Source organism: Ixodes scapularis, unplaced genomic scaffold (assembly GCF_016920785.2).
Source record: "Ixodes scapularis isolate PalLabHiFi unplaced genomic scaffold, ASM1692078v2 PGA_scaffold1__304_contigs__length_218370807, whole genome shotgun sequence".
Taxonomy (NCBI): domain Eukaryota; kingdom Metazoa; phylum Arthropoda; class Arachnida; order Ixodida; family Ixodidae; genus Ixodes; species Ixodes scapularis.
The window spans coordinates 172,119,742-172,142,195 of record NW_024609846.1 but is presented as its reverse complement, the minus strand read 5'-3'; the positions used below and the strand labels follow the sequence as shown (position 1 = coordinate 172,142,195).

At 45.6% G+C, this 22,454-nt stretch overlaps 1 protein-coding gene across 1 annotated transcript in view; it reads right to left on the bottom strand.

The window, feature by feature from the left end:
• Positions 1 to 22,454, bottom strand: part of LOC8042770 (DNA replication ATP-dependent helicase/nuclease DNA2) — a 92,413-nt gene that overhangs the window by 3,500 nt on the left and 66,459 nt on the right. Inside the window, exons 12-17 of the mRNA XM_029978330.2 lie at positions 21,417 to 21,721; positions 14,426 to 14,670; positions 9,024 to 9,211; positions 6,004 to 6,090; positions 2,286 to 2,562; positions 1,062 to 1,238 (exon numbers count right to left, since the gene is read on the bottom strand). Of these exons, the coding sequence (XP_029834190.2) occupies positions 1,062 to 1,238; positions 2,286 to 2,562; positions 6,004 to 6,090; positions 9,024 to 9,211; positions 14,426 to 14,670; positions 21,417 to 21,721 (1,279 nt within the window). The remainder of the gene's footprint in view (positions 1 to 1,061; positions 1,239 to 2,285; positions 2,563 to 6,003; positions 6,091 to 9,023; positions 9,212 to 14,425; positions 14,671 to 21,416; positions 21,722 to 22,454) is intronic.

Here is a 22,454-nt window from a genome sequence, read left to right as displayed (position 1 = left end):
GTCTCGGAGAAATTATTCAATGTTCGATTAGAAAATATTCGGCCAAAACCAGTACTCACTTCAAATTCACTTAGAACTCAAATTCCACTATTCGCACATGACTAGAAGGTGGTAGTACCTGTAAATAAATAAATAAATATTCCCCCGCTCCTCCACAGCTCGTCCCCCATTTTCCTTCTCGTTGAGCCCCCGACAAGGCTACGGGCACCAAGTTTACTTCAGTAAAAGTCTTTGCCGAGAGTTGAAAGCCCATGTCATTTGTACTGCCATCTACATTACTCTTTCAGTTTCGTATTTTAGTCACCAACATCCGAATGAAACTACCTAGCATGGAAGGTCACCAATCATACGTGACTGCAAAAGAGAACCTGCTCAACCTAGTAGCTTCTTCAAAGTGTATATTTTCAGTTTTTCCTTCTAAAATTAGAAGGACAGCAGCTATTCTACGAGCCTATGCTACATGCTGCTACATGCTGCGCAACCTCATCGTGCCATATGCAAAATTTTTTTTTTTTTTTTTTGTGCAGTTTAGACATACAAAAATAGAGATATATAACGAAACACATTTCCGATTCCCGTCGACTTCGTTATCGAGAAATAGATGCAACCGTCAGGCCTTTAGCAACTGAGTCGACAACTAAACCCACAAGGACAATGACAATATGAATTATTCGTTTGCGTTTCTGACGCAGTGCTCGGCTGACATGGTTGAATGCTGTGTAGGCATTCGGCTGGGGCATGCATTTAATCGATAAAGCACCAGCTTGAACGTGAATCCCAGCCGAATGCTGTCGCAGTACCCGTGCCCAGTTTGTGGCGCTCAACTGCTGCGGATGGCGCAAAGGATCCAGTCCACAGGCCTTGTGGTGGCAAACACCGAGCTCTGTGGAGAACAAGCTGGACAAAGCAAGCCCTGTAATTCTGTTTCCTCGCCAACGAACGGTTCTGCTGTATAGTTGTGGCAGAGGTCAACTGCCTTGGAAAGCAAGGGCGTCGGTAAATTCAGACCTCCGGACTCTGGAGCATACGGTAGCCCCACGGGATGGCAAACAGGCCGGTACCTGTGCGGAGGTGGTGGCGCGTGCCACGGTGCAGGAAAGCAGCATGGCCGCCCTCTCCTTGCCCTGGAACTGGTCCACCGTGCCCACCTCCACTGCCGGGGGACACAACGCCCGCAGCACTGCCACCTGGCGCCGGAACGGGGCCACCACCCCCACCTCGCCCTCGGGAAGGCCTCCCTGTGAGGAGCGCCCCGACAATCTCAATGCCCTTTGCGTGTCTCGTCGAAATGCATGACAGGGTCCCAAAGCCACGGTGACTGGCACGCATCTCCGACCGGTGCGTTTACCCCGTCCTCATTTGTGGTTCTTCAATTTTCACCTTGTGGCGTCGTAAAAGTATCATGCCATTGACCAAAGCGATCCTGGCAGCAACACTCCAGCAGAGCTGGCTGTGGTAGATGCCCGTTTTGAATGTAATATGCTACTAGGGTGTGCAAGTAACAGTTCGACTTGAATAGTGCCGCATCAATCTTAGCTTTCGCAGTGCTTGGAAAAAAATAATAATAAAATGCGCCATGACAGAGTATGCGCTAAAAAACGAGCAAGTCACGGAACCAGAAAATTCATCTCTTTGCCTGATAGGGCCACAGAAGGACTGCTTACACATGCTGCACCCAACCTCGCTATCTCAACAGCCTCTAGAATTTCCCGAGTAAGCTGGTCCCTATGACGCTTAACAACCTCACACCGTTGGAAGTCGGGAAGGCAACCAGCTTACTCGGGAAATTCTAGAGGCTGTTGAGATAGCGAGGTTGGGTGCAGCATGTGTAAGCAGTCCTTCTGTGGCCCTATCAGGCAAAGAGATGAATTTTCTGGTTCCGTGACTTGCTCGTTTTTTAGCGCATACTCTGTACGGCTGTGTCAAGGCGCATTTTATTATTATTTTTTTTCAATGTTTTTTATCATTGTTTTATTTTTATTTTTATTGGTGATACATCACATGGGCTGAATTTTTTCTGTTCTTTTGTTCGTGACACCGCAAATATATAATGCGAGTTTGCATTCAATAAACTCAGTTGTAAGTCAGCGCTACGTCCGTGTCACTTCTTTGTCTGGTCCTCGTCTTTCCGCGCTGTTTTTAATTTCCGATGTAAATGCCAGTTTAATTATAACAAACTTCCGATAAAACAAACAAATCTTGAAAAACTCCAGCCGTGCCGCGCCTATAGTGATAACCAGGGCAAAAATAAAAGTCCTCAAACTTCTGCCATGTCCTGTACCGACCTTGAGCAGCGCTGCCAGGACAAGCGCCGAAAGGCCGGCCTCCCGTCGGTTGCACGAGGGGGTTTTCTCCGGCGCCCAGCCCAGCCCGTCGGTGCACACAAACACGACGGAGCGTCCCAGCGCGGGGGACAGGGCCTCCAGCAGCCAGCAGTCCCTGGGAAGCAGGCTGGCCAACAGGTCGGCCCTGGGCAGGGACAGCGTGGCCTGGGACACCTCGGCGGAGCCACACTCCAGACGCCCCTCGTACGCCAGGCTGTTGCACACGTCCATGATCGCTCTGCATGGGGACAAACGTGACGGCTCTTTTGCAATCTGGATACAGGCTCACTTCTGCTATCGGGAAAACACCAGGGGTGTGCGAACGGTGGAATAGTGCTGCATCATTCATAGCTTTCGCAGTGCTCGGAAAACCCGCGGTAAACAGGTTCCCTTTGTGGCGTTGAAGCTAGGGACAACGCTGCACTATTTGATTCGAAGTGGTATTCGTATACCCCTATAAAATGGCCGACAAGTGTCCACCACAAATAACGAGAGAAATGCGACAAAATCTAGGGTGGGTACTTCCTCGGATCATACTGTCATGATATGCTACTAGGGTGTGCAAGTAACAGTTCGACTTGAATAGTGCCGCATCAATCTTAGCTTTCGCAGTGCTTGGAAAATCCGCGACATACCGCTTCTCTATGCGGTGTTGAAGCTAGGGAGGACTTTGCAGCAATAAGCTAGCCATAAGGAGCAGCATCGGCAAACTTCTAGAAAACACCTAACAAATGCCCAACAACAACCACGAGTGAATTATGCATGACAAAATATATGATCGACACCCTTAAATCATGCTCTCATAAACACTACTAGGCCTGTGCAAATGATAAATTGAACTTAATAGCATTGTATCATTTTTAGCCCTTGCAGTTCTAAGAAAACCCAAAACATACTCATTACATACATTTACAGTGTTGAAGCTAGGAATGATGCAGCACTATATATCTGATTCGAAGCACTATTCGCACGCTCCTATGAAACACCTGACAAATGCCCATCGAAAATGATGAGAAAATTGTGACAAACTCTTAAGCAAACACTTCCTCAGCTGTGATTTATGTAAAATCACGCAAAAAGTTATGGCTTTTCACAGCCACACTTTTTTTTTTCCGAAAGGCGCCCGCCCACCTGTTGGTCTCCCTCCCCTCCCCTCCCCTCCCCTCCCCCCCTTTTACAACCTACTCCAAATGCCCATGTGCCGTGTTATTGTCTGCAACCACGGCATGGCTCAAGCATGCTGCCTGCAATCTTGCATGCCGCCATCCGTCGGCTGTTGAGCCAATCAGACGCCTTTCTTTGGCAGATGGCCGCCGTAGGTAGGGATTTCATGTTTTTCATTTCTGACTTTTTACTCGGGTAAGTTTGTCCAGAGAAACTTTTATGCCCTTAATGCACATTCTTTGACCGCCTCTCTAAAAAAAATTGTAGCTCAATATGTTCACAAACTGATTTATGTGGTTCCTTCAAGCAGCCGTCGATCCCTTACTCACTGTGTAGTTGTCATTGTTGTTGTTCCCCAGACAAGAATTCCATCACAAAGTTTAGAGCAAAAAACTGTAAATAATATGAATTTTTCTAAAGCCAGTTGGGTATTAAATGCATTCTGAATGTACGATTGACTGATTTCAATAAATCGCTTCTTAGTTCAGTCCCCTGAGTTGACAGGTGAACTACTCACTGATCCAAACACCAAGGAACTTTTGCTTTGTACCTAAGATATGGGGACATTATTAAATCGCAATTTGTTGGGACCGAGCGGTTGTCCGGGAACTTTGGGTACGGCAGGGAGTCGAGCCAGGGCAGGAACTCATGTGGTAGCCGGACTCGGGAAGGACCAGGGAGCAGGAGGGGTGTCTCTCATATAACTCTTTACATATACATATGGACAGGTTACATAAACTCAGGAACACATTCGAGAACACTTAAAAACACTGTCGAGAACACAAAGCAGCAGTCGCCTGCTGCTGCTTTTGTAACGTCACTTTTCCCCACATCCCTAGTAGGGAATCCCTATCGTCCCTGCTTTGACCGAAACGGCGTGGTCAGTCTTCGTCACGTTCAGGCACGCCCCTTCCCTCTCCCTCACATACTGCCACACGCATCACGCAAACCAAAGGCCAGACATCCTTGGTCGGCCACCGGCGCCGTCGAAGTCCGGATGGGGCAAACATATAATTACCCCCAGGTGCAGATTCTCGGTTTCCGCGCGCTAAGGAGATAATCCCATTAGCGATGGGATCTAGGAAAAGGGCGCCAAGTACCCTCTTTTGTCCAGGGCGTCCCAATGCTGTCGATGGCGTTGTGCCCCGAGACGAGACAGAAGCAGCAAGGGGAGGGGCCAGAAGTAAGGACGCGTCGCCCGACTCAATGATCCCCTTTCACCAAGGTGCGTTGGCGCTCCCAAGCCGCGTCTCGCTTCGTTTCCGGGCACAGCTGACCGGAGCCACGTGGCGACGATACTCGAGACGTTTAGCGGTGCCGATCGGATTAGTTAGGGAAGGTCGGCTCCTTGGGCCTTTCGCAAGAATTTGTATTGGCATATTATCTTGTTGTTGATGGGTCAAAATTTAATGTATTTTGTTTTGTCCACATTAAGTTGAGGTAATAATATCTTCAATGTGAAATAATAAAAAGAAGAGTGGAAGCACTTCTGAACCAACACTTTTGTGCAATATAAAGAAATATAAGGAAAAAACCAGGAAACTCATTAAAAGACCATTTTCAGTTTTTCTTTTTATCAACATTTGCTTGCATAATCAATGTATTGGGATCTGACGTTGCCCTCCCCTTTTCCATGCACGGATGATCACGGAGTAACCGCTGATGGATAGCATGTTACATTAATAGAGTGGTGGTGATGTACAAGTTATACTACAGGAGCTGATGCTGGCCTTCGGTTTGAAGAGACAAATAAGAAAAACCGCCAATCGCTCGTTCGAGCTATCTCTATTTTGACCCTGGCATTCTAAAACCTTCCGAGCAGCTGCCAAAAAATCCTCTTTGCATTCTTGCAATGAAGCATGTCAGAAACTGGGTGGCATGGTTAACAATAATACAAACACTAGGGAAAAAGGTGAAAGCATTTGGCAAATAGTGAGACTCAAATGCAGGGCTTAGCTATGCTTGAATTGAGTTTGCAGTAAAAAACAACTTCACCTAAGAATAAGAACCATGAAGAGAATTTGGATGCCTGAGAAAATTTATGCAAGTACCGTTGGAAGCGTGCGACAAGACGGTGGCGCCTTATAACAAAAGTAATGTTGGCAGTCTGAACTAGATGCTAAAGTTTCAGAAATAACCGTTATCTCAGTCAAAAGTTATAAGTGATTTTCTGAAAACTTCAATGGGAAAATGGAACCCGCTTCTGCCCGTCTTCGGTAACTGGCGCCATTCAGCTCCATGTAATCGAGAGATCCGTCGGCCACCATTTTACCATAAAAAATTTCAGAAAATCACTTATAACTTTTGAATGAGACAACAATCAGTTCTGAAACTTTGGCATCTGGTTCGGACTCTAGCGACACATTCGGGCGAAGAATGAGCGTTGGGAGATGCATAGTTTATGTTTGCAATAAAAACAAATCCGTAAAGTGCTTTTGGGCGGGGGGAGACCTCATAGTGCTCACCTCCCCTTAACTCGAAAAAAAACACAAAAACAACAACATGTCCCACTTACTGGTTCATCCGGTACTGGATCGGCAGGACTGCGGTGTTCTCCTCAGTCTCCAGTCTGGCAAACAGGCTGATGTCCATGCCCATGTCCCTGTTGGGCAAGCAAGTTCGCCGAGGCATCGATCAGGGGTCAGTCCGACCGGCGTGCTTACCGCGTCCTCAAATGCGGTCCCTGGTCCCTCGCTTTCCGTCCGACAACGTCATACGATTAACACACTTCCGCCTACCGCGATCTTGGCGGGGGCACGGCAGTTGAGGTGGATGATATAAGAGTCTGTTCCACTCTGGTTGCTCTCTGGCTTGAGAATAATATGCGCAAGCTTTAGCAGCCAGGAGTTGGGATGTCGCGACGAGAGCGACACTTGTGCTTGCTCGTCTTTTTTGTCCTAACTTGTACCGCCCATTGCCAGGGTCACAACATACAGCAGCGTGACATGCCGGCCCATGAGACGTAACCTGCTGCTGTCACTTCGAGACCGCTTTCAGAGCACGGACTGTGAGGATAATAATTCATACTGGTCATAGATGGATTCCGGGCGTTACGAGATTATTGGACCAACTCGAATGGCAAACTCTCAAGACACCGAGCCCCCCTCCTACACTCGACCTCACGAGCCGCCAGTGGCCTTTTGCAGCACCTCTATCCTGTTGCAGCGTGTCTCCTCGATGATAATTGAGAGGGCCACACGCGTGGGAAGTTTGACCCGAGACTCTTTGAACATTACTAAAGCCGAGCATAAAAGCCCTTTCACAAACTTGCGTTTGCTTATGGGACCGAGTTTTCACAATTTCTTAAGACGGGAGAACACAGGGGTATGCCGGTGCCATTTATGAGGTGACCCTGAAGCTGCACTTCACTGGAGCAAAGGTTTCGCAATAGTTGAGAGATCAGGCGTACATACTATTTATAAGATGTGGTCATTTATAACAGTGTCAAAAGCTTCTGAAGACAAAAAAAGGAAGAAAAGGAAATGTAGGATAACTACGAGTGTTCCACGCTTACCCGACAGATGGCGCAAGTGTCTTCCGTTGTCGTAAGAGACATTAAGAGGTTTTAAGGCACACGGTCGTAAGCAGTCTCAACATCCCCTAATTACGATGGACCGTGGCGGACCTTAGGAGCCGTCCCGGCAAAAAGAGTGTCGCAGACATGTCACGTGACTATGCACCCCACGCACTGCTGTGCCTCTCCCGAAGGTCACGCGACACCCGCGCGACACTGAGATGGCTCGTAGTGTCCACGGCCGTCTATCGTAAGGTGAAACGAGAAACATTTGGGTCTTGACGGTCTCGATTAGTCCCAAAGGGCTGGCTCGCTACGGATGCACAAAATCAACTGCTCATTTTGTGTGCTCAAAAAAACTCTATGGTAGCCATTGGGTTCACGACGATAATGTCAACTCGTGTGATTCACCGCTCACATCCGCTTCCCTGGGCCAGCATGTCTTTTCCCAATCGGGCCGATCGTCACGTGACAACGCAACATTTGTGCCATCCGTGCCGCCGTTGGCTGCGACCGTCCGACAGTTGAACAGCCGTGCGGTGAATATCTGGCAAGTTGGTCACACGCCGAAGCCGGACAGTGCCCGGATTTGACGTTTCGGCAGGCCCGAACTTGTCGCATCCGACCATTGTTCCGGCAGTCCATACGTCGGGTCGGACAGTCATGATGCGCACGTGTCTCGCACTTTAAAAAACCACTGGAAAAAAAATGTTTTTTTTTAACAGTTTGGCGTGTTAAAAAATTAATTTTATGCGAGAAAAAAAAAATTTGTTTTTGAGCAATACTGACGGCGCGAGATTTATTTTAAATTCTGCGTGTAAAGTCCATGACGCCACGGAATGGCCATACACATACACTATTTCCACCTCAACGTGATGGCCAAGCCAATCCCCCTCTCCTCCAAGCGCCCGAAATTCCGAAAGATAAAACAAGTGGAAAGGAGGTGACTGTTGACTAAACTGCATTTCGTGCTGTCAATATTGCTCTAAAAAAACGTCTTTTTTTTTTTTTTTGCAGAAATATTTCTTTTTTTTTTTTTACTTACAAGTCCCAATCAAACTGCTTAAAAACTTTTTTTTTCTTTCTTTTCAGTGGTTGTGTATGGGCACCGTCCCCGTTAGTACCGAAGACCAGAAAACACAAGCATGTTAATGCAACCTTGTTCACCCATCTCCTCCGCTTTTATTATTGCCTTTGCAGACTTGTTACGGACGTTAAAGGGAAGCTACGGAGCTTCTTGAAAAAAATGAGTTAGAAGTGAATTCAAGTGTATTTTTACCTCATGAACCCAAATACCAAAACCATTTGCCGTGTAAGTATTGTTAAACGGGAGAAAAACGCGAAAGAGAGACGCTGTCCGTGACGTCGTCGACGGATCTTTTGGCCTGCCAAGGCTAGGAAGGCGGGGCTTCAGCCCTATTTTCAAATTGCTCTTATGGCTCTCCGGCGCGTCGCATTGAAATATAATTTTGATATATGTTATTCTAAAGGCCAAATGAATGCAATTCAAGCGTTTTTTCTCAAATCTAGAAGTGCCCCATCTTCCCTTTAGGGCACTTTCTCTAGCTTGTTCAGGGTTTTCCCCACTTGGTAGTGGAGCTTTATTTGATAACCATAAATGTATGATGCACAAAGAGGCATTCACCTTGCACAGTTCCAGAATCTTGGAGTTGGAGGCTCCTTTCTTTTCTTTTTGTCCCGTAGACAAACTGGCTACGGCCGAAGAACCTCGCAGTACCATCTTGAACTAAAACTATTGCGCTCCATCAAACTTTTAAAGCAGACTCACTAAAATAAAGAATGGTCCAAAAAAACGCTCCACTTGGGGGCAGAGTATGTGGAATCAATTTGGGAGCTTGGGGTAACCCGTGAGGGCTCTCTAGGAATCCCCCGGGTTCCAAGGAGCCCAGTTAGAGAATCCAAGTCTTAGCTGCATCCGCTTGACCCAGCCCCTCACTGCCCGCCGGAAGCATTGCCGCACGGGTGAGTGCACAAAAGCCTGTCCGAAGCGAGGGGCGCACCTGGCTTTGGGGCTCTGCACCACGGGAGGCAGCTGCTTGGGGTCTCCCGCCAGCAGGAAGCGCTCCGCCAGGAACAGCGGTCCCAGGCAGGACGGCTGTGGAGCCTGGGACGCCTCGTCTACCACGCACGCGTCGAACTGCTGGCGCCGCAGGGACGAGGAGCCCAGGCAGGTGCAGGCCACCACTGCCTGGGAGGGGACGGGGAAGGCGTCGGACCCCAGTCGGCCACCCGTCGTGCGGGCTCGTCCGAGCTCTCCCCGCACATCTATACACGTCACAGGCCCGTCACGTCGCGTGCACATCACATCAAACCCATCACATGTACATCGCATCAAAACACATCTATTGCAGATCACATCCCTACAAATTGCACGCACGTCACATTTCCACAGATCACATTGCATGCATGACATGCAAATCATGCATGCCACGTCACATAAACATCTCATCCACACGTCATATCCCGCCTATCATGTGCACATCACATCACATGATGCATGTGTACACTAGTACATCCACACAAATCACGCCCCGTCGCACACATTACATCACATCCACACACATCAGCAGAGGCGGACGAAACGCGTTAGTTTTCCCGGTACATCTCTCGAACGTCAACGGCAAGTAGACATGGATGCAGAAGCCGTCTGCTTCTGCGCTCCTGTCAGCTCGCTGCTGCTGGTTGTCGACAGCAGCACGACCCGGGAGAGGCGGTGCAATCAGACGGCGAGAGCTCGGACTGCAGAGAACCACGAAAGTGGCGCAGCACGAGAACGGACGATGTGCAAGCTCTACGTCACACTCATCCTTTTGCAACGACAAGCCGGCAGTGAACAACCCCAGAACCTCTGATAAGGCAGTTTCACGAAACAATTTTTCACTTCTAGTAAGCCGTGTGCAGCCATGTTCAGAATGTTTTCAGCCATTTTTCCTATTCATTTGCACATAAGCGATTCTTCATTAGTGTGGTCTTTGGTGTTAATAATGTGCATAAGCAAGAAGATGGCTCCGTCGTGATGACAGAGATCAAGAAATATGATTGGGAACACAATCCGACGGTTTCAACTCTAGCATTTTTTTCCATCTTGGGAACTACTCAAGCGGCATCTACTGGTGCCATTTTGGCTGCAGACAATACTGGTATTTATTTTAATGCACCTGTTTATCTGAACAAGAATGGTGGCTAAAACGCATTCCTTGTTTTATGTTTTTCTGTTGGCTAGTTTTGTCTTCTTTTTTTTTTTTTGTAACACTACACATGCAGGGACCTGTTAAAAAAGCCTGTAGTGTGCTCTATACAGTCTAAGCTCATTATAACAGACCTGGTTACAACACACATTTGGATATAACATACCAATCTGTGAAGTTCGGTTGGTTTTCCTCTATGTACCATTGACTCAACTTCATATCTGCCTACAACATACTCCTTTTACAACAGACCGAAATGTCGGTAAAAATCAAGGTCTGTTACGAGCTTAGACTGTATTTAATATAAATAAAAAATAATTACCCAGTTAACAATTATAACATGCACAGTGATGTGATTTGTCCAAGTCAATTTGGAGCACCTTTTGGATCAGCCGAAACGGTGTTTTGGAGCAGCAAAAGTGGCCTTTGGAGCAGGCAAAACAGTGTTTTGGAGCAGCAAAAGTTGCTTTTGGAGCAGCCAAAACAGTGTGTCGGAGCAGCAAAAGTGGCTTTTGGAGCAGATATTCTTAGAAAAATAAACATATTCGCTTTAAGCGCTGGGAGTCTTTCAACATCTAACTGAAATGCCAATGACATGACACATTTTGCAATGTTTCAGTTAAATTATACATATATATATATATATATATATATATATATATATATATATATATATATGTCCCATTATAAATAAATAAGAACCAAACTGCACATATTAAAATTTATTTGAAAATGACCAGCTTATTAGTAAATATCACAGCATTAGGTTGACTACCGCAGTTATATAATATAGTAAATGGAAGCTGTCTCCGACTGAGGAAACACGTAACTACTGCAGTGCAATGCGAAATTGTACACAAGACAAAGTTGCATTAAGACTAGCGGGTGCTTTTCTTTTGGCTTTTCGAAACTTTCTACAAGGCTGCTGCAAGCCTCGCTTTGCCTTTGGCTAGTACTGAATTCCCACTTTCAATGTCACCAAAGAGACATTGAGACGCCCCACAAGTGAACAGTGCTGTGGGCGTTGCCGAGCAATTCCGAAAAACCGCTTGCCACCGTTTTACTGGTTCCCGACGTACCAAATTTTCGTCAAAAAAAAGCAAACGTAAAAAAAAAAAATGGGTTACAAGCGTCCTGGCTTGTGCCTCTGTCGTGCAGCCTCTGTCGTGCAGTTACGGTACTCAGTTTAGTTTCGGTTTTGAAAGACGACCAAAATTGGTCTTTTGGCGCAGGCTTGGCGCAGATTACCCATATTTTGGCAAAATGTAGCAGGATGTAGCAGGGTTAGCCCCTTGGCGCAATTTGGCGCAATTGGCGCAGCAATCACATGACTGCATGCAGCATCAAGAAACTACAGTATTATCCTCAGAGATGCCCCACCCCCGAAGAATAACCCGCCTCCATTTCTGGCATGATTTGATATTTTTTCAGAAACACCGAAAGATAGCTTATTTCTAGTAAGTACAGCTCCCTGGCCAATGGTGACATTGGCAAAAATGGGGTTAGCTAGCTATTTAGCTAAGCAAACATTGCTGACTGAGAAGGACAGTCATGTTTGCTTCATTGCCCCTTGCCGAGATGACAAGCTTGGCAAATCACATAGCCTAAAAATGGAATTTTTGTTTTTACTTTTTTTTTTTTATTGGAGATTGGAAGTTACCCCACTTCTTATTTTCACTTGATTTTCTCTGAATTAAGGTGGGCTACCTCTCGGGACATTACGGTAAATAAACTCTCGTAACAATTTTCATTAGGAAGCAGCATAAATATAAATCCCTCGGTGCCGGAAATGGTATTTTCTGGGATTTTAATGGATACAGTGATGTGATTGGCCTAAGCCGTTTTGGAGCAGCAAAAGTGGCATTTGGAGCAGCCAAAACAATGTTTTGGAGCAAAAGAAAAAAAAAAAGTGGCTTTGCGAGCAGATATTTTTGGAACAATAAAAATTTTCAATAAAGTGCTGCACAAGCAAATCACACTTTGCTCGCCGCATCAAACAAACTATGGTCAAATCAGACCACCTGGGAGTCCTTAAACACGTAACTGAAAAGCCAATGACATGACATAGCTTGCAATGCTTCAGTTAAATTATACATATAAAGTATATGTACCCGCTACGGATAAATAAGAACCAAGGTACACATATTAAAGTCTATTTGAAAATGACCAGCTTAGTAGTAAATATCACAGCATTAGGTTGACTAGTTATATAATAAAATAAACGGAAGCAGTCTCTGATTGACGAAACACGCAACTGCTGCAGTGCAATGCGAAATTGTACACAAGACAAAGGTGCATTACGACTAGCGGGTGCCTTCCTTTTTGCTTGTCGAAACTTTCTGCAAGGCTGCTGCAAGCCTCGCTTCGGCTAGTAATGAATGTCCACTTTCAATGTCTCCGAAGAGACATTGAGACATCCCACAGGTATACAGTGCTGTAGGCGTTGCCGAGCAATTCCGAAAAACCCCCTGCCAGCTTTTTTTTTTCAAACGTGCGAGATTTTCGTCAAAAGAAAGCAAACGTAAAACAATGGATTGCAAGTTTCCCAGCTGGTGCCTCTGTCGTGCAATCATGTTCGCATTCATCTGAGGGCAACTTCGGCATGCTTGCAGCTGCACGTGCTACGTCGCGCAAGCGGAGACAACTGTTTGATTGAAACCGAAACCATGCTATACTCCACTCCGTCGCCAACTGGTTCCCAAAACTGTATGCGAAATGTCCAGCATACGACAAAAAAACAATCCAGCGGCGCGTGCTTGCCAAGCCGGCAGGCGAGGTACAAGTTAAACACACAGAAAAAAGGAACCCGAGCGCATCGATGCTAGAAATCACGCGCCAGGGTCAAAAAGTTCTTGGAGCGCTTTGTGCAACGACTTAACTCGAGACAAACAAGCGCGCTGTGGGGGTTCAGCGTGCAGACATTGCCTTCTTTGCTTTAGCTCACATTTCTTCAACTTTCTTTCGCGGCAGATTGTTCATGTACCGGGGTCCCTCTCAAAAGAAAGGCCAAGAGAAACGTGGTAATCAATACTTTGACACAGCGGTTTAAAGGGAATTTTGTAGTAGCGTATGATAATGTTGATAAACACGCGGCTCTTACGTTTCAGTTTAGAAAGCGCCAGATCCGCAGCGACGTGGGGACGGCAACACCCGACGTCGTGCGACCACGATGACTGGCAGGCAGGGACCAAATATACCTAGTCTTCCCACGGCCGTTGCTTTCAGGAGTGAGTGCTTCAGCTCACAAAGTAACTCCCACCGCGCAAAAACGTGGTTTCGTTTCACAAGACGGCATGCTGGTACCCGGCACGCTAGCGTCGGAGCGTCCACCAACGCCCACGTCTATCGTTGAATTTTTTTTAAAGACGCGAGACAAGATTTTTGAGACAACGAGAGCAAGAAACGAGAGACGGCGGGAAAAACCATGCAAGACCGGATGGACGATTGATCCAGGATACTTTGTGTCGGGCAGGGAGCCTTCATACACTTTCGCCACGTCTGTCTTAGGGTGGCATCACGGCCATTTCTGTCCCCAGAATGCACGCGCTTCGATCTCGTTCGGAGCGAGTGCTTGGCTCTACCTGGTGCTTTGATGCCATTTTAAGGCCCATTTGGCACGTGCAGGCAGTTTTCAATACAACAATGGGTGTCTTCACCCTATACCAGACGCACATCGAGGCACCTATAGTGTCGGGCGGCCGCTTGCGCCGCTACGTAGCTCACGCATGCTCAATTACGGTACTCAGTTTAGTTTCGGTTTTGAAAGGCGACCGACATTGGTCCTTTGGCGCAGGCTTGGCACAGATTACCCATATTTTGTCAAAACGTAGCAGGATGTAGCAGAGTTACCCATTGGCGCAGTTTGGCGAAATTGGCGCAGCAATCACATCACTGTAGATACTGTATAATATGCTTAGGACCTATTTGGACTGAAAACACAAGCTTTTGCTTTTTTCATTTTTTTTCTAAGCTATCTTCCCCGCTGTCTCCGTGTCCTCGACAGCTACGGGCAGTAGTATCCTTTGACTAACATGTTTATACATTGTCGTTCCTCGTTACTACGACCAGGTTTCAGGAGAGTCAGAATTCGTCTAGGCACAAGCATGCAGCTTTTCCCCTTTCCCCTCTTCGCAAATATACTACTTATGGCAAACTGATTGATCGATTGATTCTAAACTCGGAGTGGGATGCTGTCAGCAACACCGGGCCCCCACCTGAGCGCCGTAGAACTCCTCCAGCTCCCGCGTCGTCCTCAGGGCGGCGGTGAGCGTCTCGGCGCTCTGGTCCCTCACCAGCGGGTGCATCCTGTTTGTGGGCCCCAGCCGGAGGAAGGGAACCCCACGCGAGCGCAACTTCAGCAGGATGCTGTCGACGCCGCTGTGCGTGTAGCTCGTCACGAGGACACGCTTCTTCAGCAGCACCAGCGCGTGCACCAACGCAGCCAGGGTCGTCGTCTTGCCTGCCACGGGAGCGACATGGCAATGCGGTGATTTGTGGCACGTAAGGCCAGTTCGCATACTACACAGCGCAGCACCACATCAGTGCTAGTCAGCGCTGGAAATAACGCTGACCCTATGCTGATGAAGCACTAAGTTCAAGCAAATCACTAACAAAGTATTTCATACGAAATGCCCAAGGTCATCAAAGTAGAAACATAGCACTTTTATGAAGGCATAAATTATTCACAAATATAACACTAGGTGAGTTTCTACAGGTCAGTTTTGTGTGCCACAAATATTAGTTATTGGAGGAAAGAAATAGATGAAGCAGCAGAGGTATTAGAGTGCAGTAACGATATAGTAAAACAATTAAAATGTTGATCAACTACCACGTGTTTATACAATGCAGGAAATAACCTTGCTTGGTTGCTGGAGGAATAAAAGAGGCATGAGGAGAGAGGCAAAACACTAATTTGCGAGGCATGGGAAAATGGGGAACTTTACATTTGAATTAAATGTGAAGCCAATGGCTATTTTATGACAATAATTTCCATATTAATAAATAGGGTATTAGTTGCACAAACGACTACCTTAGTCAAGGGTTTCCAAGCATTTCTTTTCATCCAATCTATATATAGAAAATTTAATCTCAAATTGTGCAAAAAAAAAATAAATAAAGAGTCCTCAAAAAATTCTTTAAAAAAATATATGTTCAGAACAAAACTGCAAATTATAATTACGGGAATGTTTTTGTTCTTGAGTTTTGGGCTTCGGAAGGGCAGAAGGTAGGTCTTGCGATTTGTGCAGTTTTCACGAGTGACAGATTTTGGAGTCTCGCAATGTTTAGATTATCTTTTTCAAGACAATTATAACTTTTTTACTACTTCCATACTTTGTACAGAAGAATTAGAGATCCCTAAAAGTATTTTTTCTTCTCATAAAAAAAAAAAAAAATTCTTAAATTTCTTATTTTTGACAAAAATAGGCCAAGTTTGAATCAAGCTAGCTTCAAATGTACAATTATTTAAGGCATAAGAAACATATCAAATCAAAGCTTGTATCTAAGCCTATATAATCATCAGAACATTGTTAATTTAGGTATAGTTTATATAGCAAAAACAGCACTGTAAAAACAAGAAGAAAAGCTAAAAGTACAAAATTTGACGTCATTAAAAAGTACATATTTTTTTTCCATATTTTTAATTTTTTTTTATATAAAAAGCTTTTTATGTGCTCTTATAAATGCAATAAAATTTCTTTGACATATAAGGTTTCGTCATATAAAGCAGTGCATTTGAAAAGAAGACATAATTATACCTGCATTCTGTGATGGATATTTGTGCCATTTCATTTTTCACTTAAATATTATTTATGTTTGTAACATGATCACAGTTTTTATTGGATCTCGAGTCCAGACACAGTTTGGCAAAACTTATACATCGACACTATTTATAGTATAATATGGTAAGGAGTTCTTCCGCATGAACAGTTTGCTTACTTAGTAAACTACAGAAATCAAAACTGCCTTAAATAATGTTTAAGCATTGTTTTCCCCGAGTTCATACAGCACTTGTGGGGAAAAGCATTTGAAAGGGACAGCCTGCCAAGCTCGTCAATAAGAGTGCATAAACTTTTTCTTTCTTACAACTCCTTTACACAATACCTAAGATAGGCTTGTTGAAACCTCCCAATCTCCCTCTTTAGTATTGGCACTTCTATGTTTGTGAAACCAAATATATGTTCCAAACCTCGTAGAATGATATGGGCGCTTGCTTTCGGCGCTTGCTTTCGTTCTTCTGCAATGCGTGAGTCTTTCCTAATTTCGCCTTTTAATGCGAAAGCATCGACTATCCCATGGAACGGAGCCGGCGGAGTCTATAACCGCGAAAAAACGTGAAAGAAATGCCCATTCTCCCATTGGCTGAGCAAAACGGCTCCTAGATAGCCATTGGTGGCCGCCTTACGAGAGCGCGCACTCGGCCACCGTTCTCATGTCAGGCGTTGCTGGAGGGGGGTGCGGGGCTGCAGCCACGTCTGCTTTTCTCGGCGCCGAGGAACATGGCAGTGCTTGAGGCATCTATATCGTTGTCGGCTACAATTTCGGCAGTAGCGAAACGTGGCCATCCACGCCAGTACAGTCAAACCCGACTACATTGAACCCATTTACATCGAATTATCCCTTCTATCAAACAATTTTTGTGCACAGTAATGTTACAGTGATAGTGTATAGCAAAAACTATGGTTACATCGAACAAAAATAGCAGCCGCTACCGATCTATCGAACTGCCAAGACCGCTGTCTTGCTCTGCAAGCTGGCTTTCCTTTCCCCCAACGCCAGCGGCCACATTGGGTTAAAACTGGCTTGCAAAGCACGCTGGCTTTTCTTTTCTTTTTTTTTTCCCGAACAACCACGTCGACCATAAATAGGGTGACCACCCGTCCCGCGACTCGCGGGACTGTCCCGCATTGAGGGCTTGTGTCCCGCGTCCCGCAAGATAATCCAAAAATGTACAAAATGTCCCGCATTTCATACTGTAGTAAAATTCACTCTGCAACTTATGGCGCTGCTGAACAATGCGGCACGGGGAAGCCCAGAGGTCGCTGGTAATCGTGTGAATCACAATGGTACACCATTTTCTATCCAAGCATTGCAGGAAGTGACCGTCGTTCTTGAAGAAGAACCGACGCGCATGCTCCGTTGTGCCACTCCCCTTGGTGGCAAAATATTCTAAGAAAGATTGCTTGCCAAAAGTTTCAATATAAAATATTGTAATTATTTTCAAATCGCTCTGTCAATGCGAAAGGGTTGCTGTGGATCTTTGTTTTTGGGAACACACAAGGCAAAAAGCCTGCAACTCGCAACGGTCGAAAAAGAACACAATGTTAAAACCTTGTGTATGACTATGTTGATAAAAGTAAGCGTTGACAGGAAACAATAGCCCGAAAGAGATTTAATGTTTCTTATTTTTATCTGATGCACTGAGTTCTGCTACAGTCAATTTTTATGTTTTCAACTTCGACACATTTAATAACACATTTGCCATAAGATATATATATTACTTTTAGTAAAAATTAATTGAGCTTAATTGCTGCAATACGATTAGCAGGTTATAAACAGCACATGATGCTAAATGTATTAACAATGCCTCGGTTTGTGGTCTGTGTGTTAATAAATTTCCTCTAGCCCCCCTCCCCCTCCCCCCCGGTGTCCCGCATTTCGCTAACAGGAAGGTGGTCACCCTAACCATAAATCACTTTGGCAGAGAGAGCGGGAAGAGGGTGCTACGTGCTCCCTCTTCCCGCTCCGTCTGCATTAGAGAATATTCTTTTTTCTTCCGGGCGGTTGACACAGCCGCCTGGAAGAAAAAAAAGCCAGCTTGCTTTGCTAGCTGGTTTCCCCCAACGCAGCCGCCCTGCCTGTCTTAGGGGAAAGCCAACTTGCAGAGCAAAACGGCGCTCTGCAGGAGAAGGTGCTGCTGCTCGGACGTGCTCTGTGCTCTCGGCATAGTTCGGCACTAATGAGCAAATATAGAAGGCAGCGGCCTCAGCATTTTGGAGTCCGTCAACAATGTAGAAAAATATTGTTATCGCGAATGCAATGAAAAAAGAGGCCGCATCTCCACGTGGTGAATGATGTTGATTGGGGCGAAGCTCTGTTGGTGCTGACGATATTGATTTTATTGTTCATAGGTAGTGCTGATGATGCTAATTTTTTTTATTGCTCATAGATACTGCTGAGTTCCGGGTTGCGTTTCGACTTCATTATTACTGCTTTATGGTCGGTGAAATGCAGAGCCAGTGGTTCTTCTAGCGGATCAGCTTGGATACGCTAGAAGCCGTGGGAACGCATCTCCACAGCTTAAGTCAACGGTCCATGTCAGAAAGAGAATCTGTGGTATGGATCGTGGTTATATATGCAGTTGAGCATTTGACCGCAGCGCCCTCTCGTCTATAAACGTTGAGCCAATGCATGCAAAGTTTAACGCGATTATATACGCATTTGACCACAGCACCCTCTCCTGTATAGACGTTGAGCGGCTACACGCAACGTCGGAGTGAAGCGTAGTGGTTAAGACGTCTGCCTTGTAAGCAAGCAGTCCTGAGTTCAAACCCCCGTGCAAGCGTACGTTTTTTTTTTTAAAGTGGGCCGATCTTGGAGGCAGAGCGATCAATGTGAGCACAGGCGCCGGACGGATGGACAGGGCTAGACCCTAAGGAGCTTTGCCCCTAGAAAAGCAGCAGGAGATGCAAGACTATTTCATTGTGTAATATGTCAGCAGAAAGTGAACTTTTGAGAGCCAAATTCATTAAAACTGTTATATTGAATTACACAATATATCAAACTAATTCCCATTTTTTTGCGAGTTCGATATATGCGGGCTTGAGTGTACACCGAAGACGAACTAAGGGAGCGGAAGAATGACATTCGTGCTTTTGCATTCACAACTCATAGGAAGTGTTTAGGTGTCCTCGGAATTTTTCATTTTTTTGTTGTTGAGATATAAGTACCTTCAAGGTTCTCGTAAGCTGCATCGGCTATTTTTCTTTGACGGAAAGTGGGAACGAAAGGGCAATCCACGGGCCGAGCGGGACATAGACATGTTGCCACCCTTTTTAACTCTGACAGTGTCGCATCCCCTTTTTAGATAGCTGTCGTGATTATTTGTTTAGTACAGACGGGGTCACTATAAACATTAAAAACGACTACAATATGACGACCCATACACGTGATAGAAAGGAAGAAGCTATAGACAACCTGTGATTGCCAGGAGGGACTACCAAAGCTAAAGCTCATGTGCCGCCGCCTTCAAGAGGCAACCATTCCCTTTCGTTTTGCTTCGCTGGCAGGTTCTATGCTGTCCACACATCTGGTATCTCATCTCAGTTTGTTAGATACACTTAACCAAAACCGAAAGAGGGAGCAACTACTCTTTGCCTGGCAGCAGTATTAAATGTGGGTGACAAAGAATTCAGTCTCGAAAACATTAAGAGACTTTGACTGTGCGCTAACCCAACGAAAGAGTGCGTTTTGCTGACCTGTAAGGTGTGTCCAAAAAGATGTAGTTTAACTTTTGAATCGTTGCCAATGAAGGAAGACAAATAAATCGAAGTACATTTGTGGGAATCTAGCAAACTGCTGAAGAAAGAAATGGGAAGTAACACATCTTGCAATAAGCTCAGGAAGTGCGTAACAAAGTACTTCCCCCATTAATTCATCTGATATACTCTGTGGCTTGCTATGAGCTCAGAAAAGTCGCGTCTCAAAACTCGTACCATCATATTACTGTTTGAATTTGCGCAAAACTGGAGCATCGTTCTTCTGCAAGCGGTACAATGCTTTCATTGGATGAACCAAATTGTGTCTATTTTCACCTTCATTGCTACAACGAAGTGCAAAATCTACAGCTTAGGAATTGTCAGCGACAACATTATGCACAATACAGCACACGCACAGTTCGCTCTGCACAAAGTCGAAGAGTGGCTGGAAGAAAATATTCCGATATTTACTAATCTTTTTATCTTTTACTTTTTGAACAAGGTAAGCTCATCCACTGATATTTTGCCTCCATGCGTGCACTACCTAGCCGCACCTCTGCAGTAAGTCTTAGCGCCATACGTCGAGAAACAGATTTTTGCAGACCTTTCAAAGTGGGATCGAAGTGTTTGTGTACATCCTGTAGCTATCAGTGACAACATTTCAACTTGTGATGACTTTTTCTACAATAATGCCAACATTATAAAAATGGATTTGTTGCACTTTTTACCGTTCGTAGAACATGCCGACATACCTTGTGCCATATGTTTTGATCAAAGTATCGCAATAAAGTTTGGCAGAAACATTTTTTATAAAGTAGAGCTTTCCTTGAAAACTATAATAGATAGGAAAACAACGAGCTTACACTTACACTTAGCACAAAAGCTTAGGTGAAAATGTATTAGGTGAAAATGTAATATAAATTAGATCAGAAATGACAGAAATGTTCAAGACGAGGGTCTATCCATAAATGGGTGTTTTAATAGTAGAGGCATTCGTTATAAAGGCATTTGATTGTATCTCCCATCCCTGCCAGATAAGGGGACTCTTGTCGAGCTACCTTAGTTTTTCTTTCTTCTTAATAAACATATTTTACTACTACTACTGATGTGTGGCGTGTTCTCTGGTCGCAAGCGCCCACAAAGAACCGAACAATGCACTACCGTAAAATCCCGTAATGGTGCAAACCCAACATAAAAAGATAAATGGTGAAAAACATGAGGTGGGCTGCCTTTGGGGATGAGAGAGAAAAACTTTATCAAAAATTAATAAACAAAGGGGCACCCGCTGCAAACCACGTGACACATGAACTGATACCGCAGATCATGGACATAGCAAATTCGCGTTTCACAGGACGATAAACACACGGGAATTCACTACGAACTCCTGCGCCACACAAAAGGATACCGTAGACTGCGGATAAACACTTGCGCGCCACAGGAAGCGATATCACGCGCAGAAAGCAGACAAAAAAAGCAAGAACCTGCCGCAAACTCGCTTGTTGCTGTACCGGTACTGCAGATCGCGCAGTTGATGCGATTCCCGCTGGACATCGCGCGATGTCCAGCGGAAATCGGGGGTGAGCGGTGTTTTGGAATTTTTAAGTGACGGATATTTAGCCAGAAAAATGGGATAGGCGATCTCTCGGGGGAGAGTGCCCTTACGGGATGTTAAGGTAGGTCACAGTCAAACGCTAACATCCCAACCAGGCTTCAGACCAGGGTCACCCACCAGTGCCGGGCATGCCCCTGAGCAGCAGGTAGTCGTCGCACATGAGGAAGCGCAGCACAACCCGACGTTGCGTGTCGTTGAGGCCCCTGAGGGCGGGCCGGCAGAGGGTGGCGACCTCCCGTGGCAGGGTGGTGCGGAACGAGGGGGCGGCCCTGTCCACCAGCAGGGCCCTGAGCCTGGCGGCCCTGGGGTCCGTGCCCACGAGGCGGCCCAGGAACGTGTAGCTGATGGCAGCAGACGCCACCGAGGGGGAACGGTCCACCCGAAACGTCTTGCCCTCCCAGCCGGGGCTCCGGCGTGTGTCTCTGCAAGATTGCACACCTCAAGCTAAACTTGTGCAGCCGCTCGGTGTCCCGTAAAATCTCAATTATAAAAGTCGAGGTGCTTGTTTGATCTACCGCCCAAACATCCCGTCTGCAGTGTGCACTGTAGTCAGTGACAGGTTAAGAGTAAAGCATAGGGTTATTATAATATACGCTAGAGGTTTAGCTGGCACTAATGCCCACACGACTTCCAGGATGCGAGTTGAAGCAGACAGCAACCAGTCTACTTTTGCGGTGCCCCTGTACATTCCTGTGGAAAAATATGGATGCATCTCGCCAAAAAATAACATGGATCATTTTTGTTATTTCGGTCGTATCGAATGGTATATACCTTTATTATCACTATAAAAGTGTAATTGCTTTAGTTACGGTATTTTTCTTCGACAGTGAAAAATTTAATCTTTATTTATTTTATTTATTTATACATACTACGTTCTCCAATAAGGAGACGTGGTAGAAGTGGAGGGAAACGCAGTTGTCCATCAGTCGACAGTGCCTAGAAAAAAGATATGGAAATACATATAGCAAGAAAGCCCATCTATCCATATTAAGAAGACAAGCTGCAAACTACAACTGCACACACCAAGCATAAAATGACAATTACAGAGTGCCAAGCATGAAGTTATCAACCATTATACAGGTGGTTGCTTAAACGATGAACAAAGTCTGTTAAACTGCTAGATAAAATAATTTCCTCTGAAAGTGTATTCCGTTC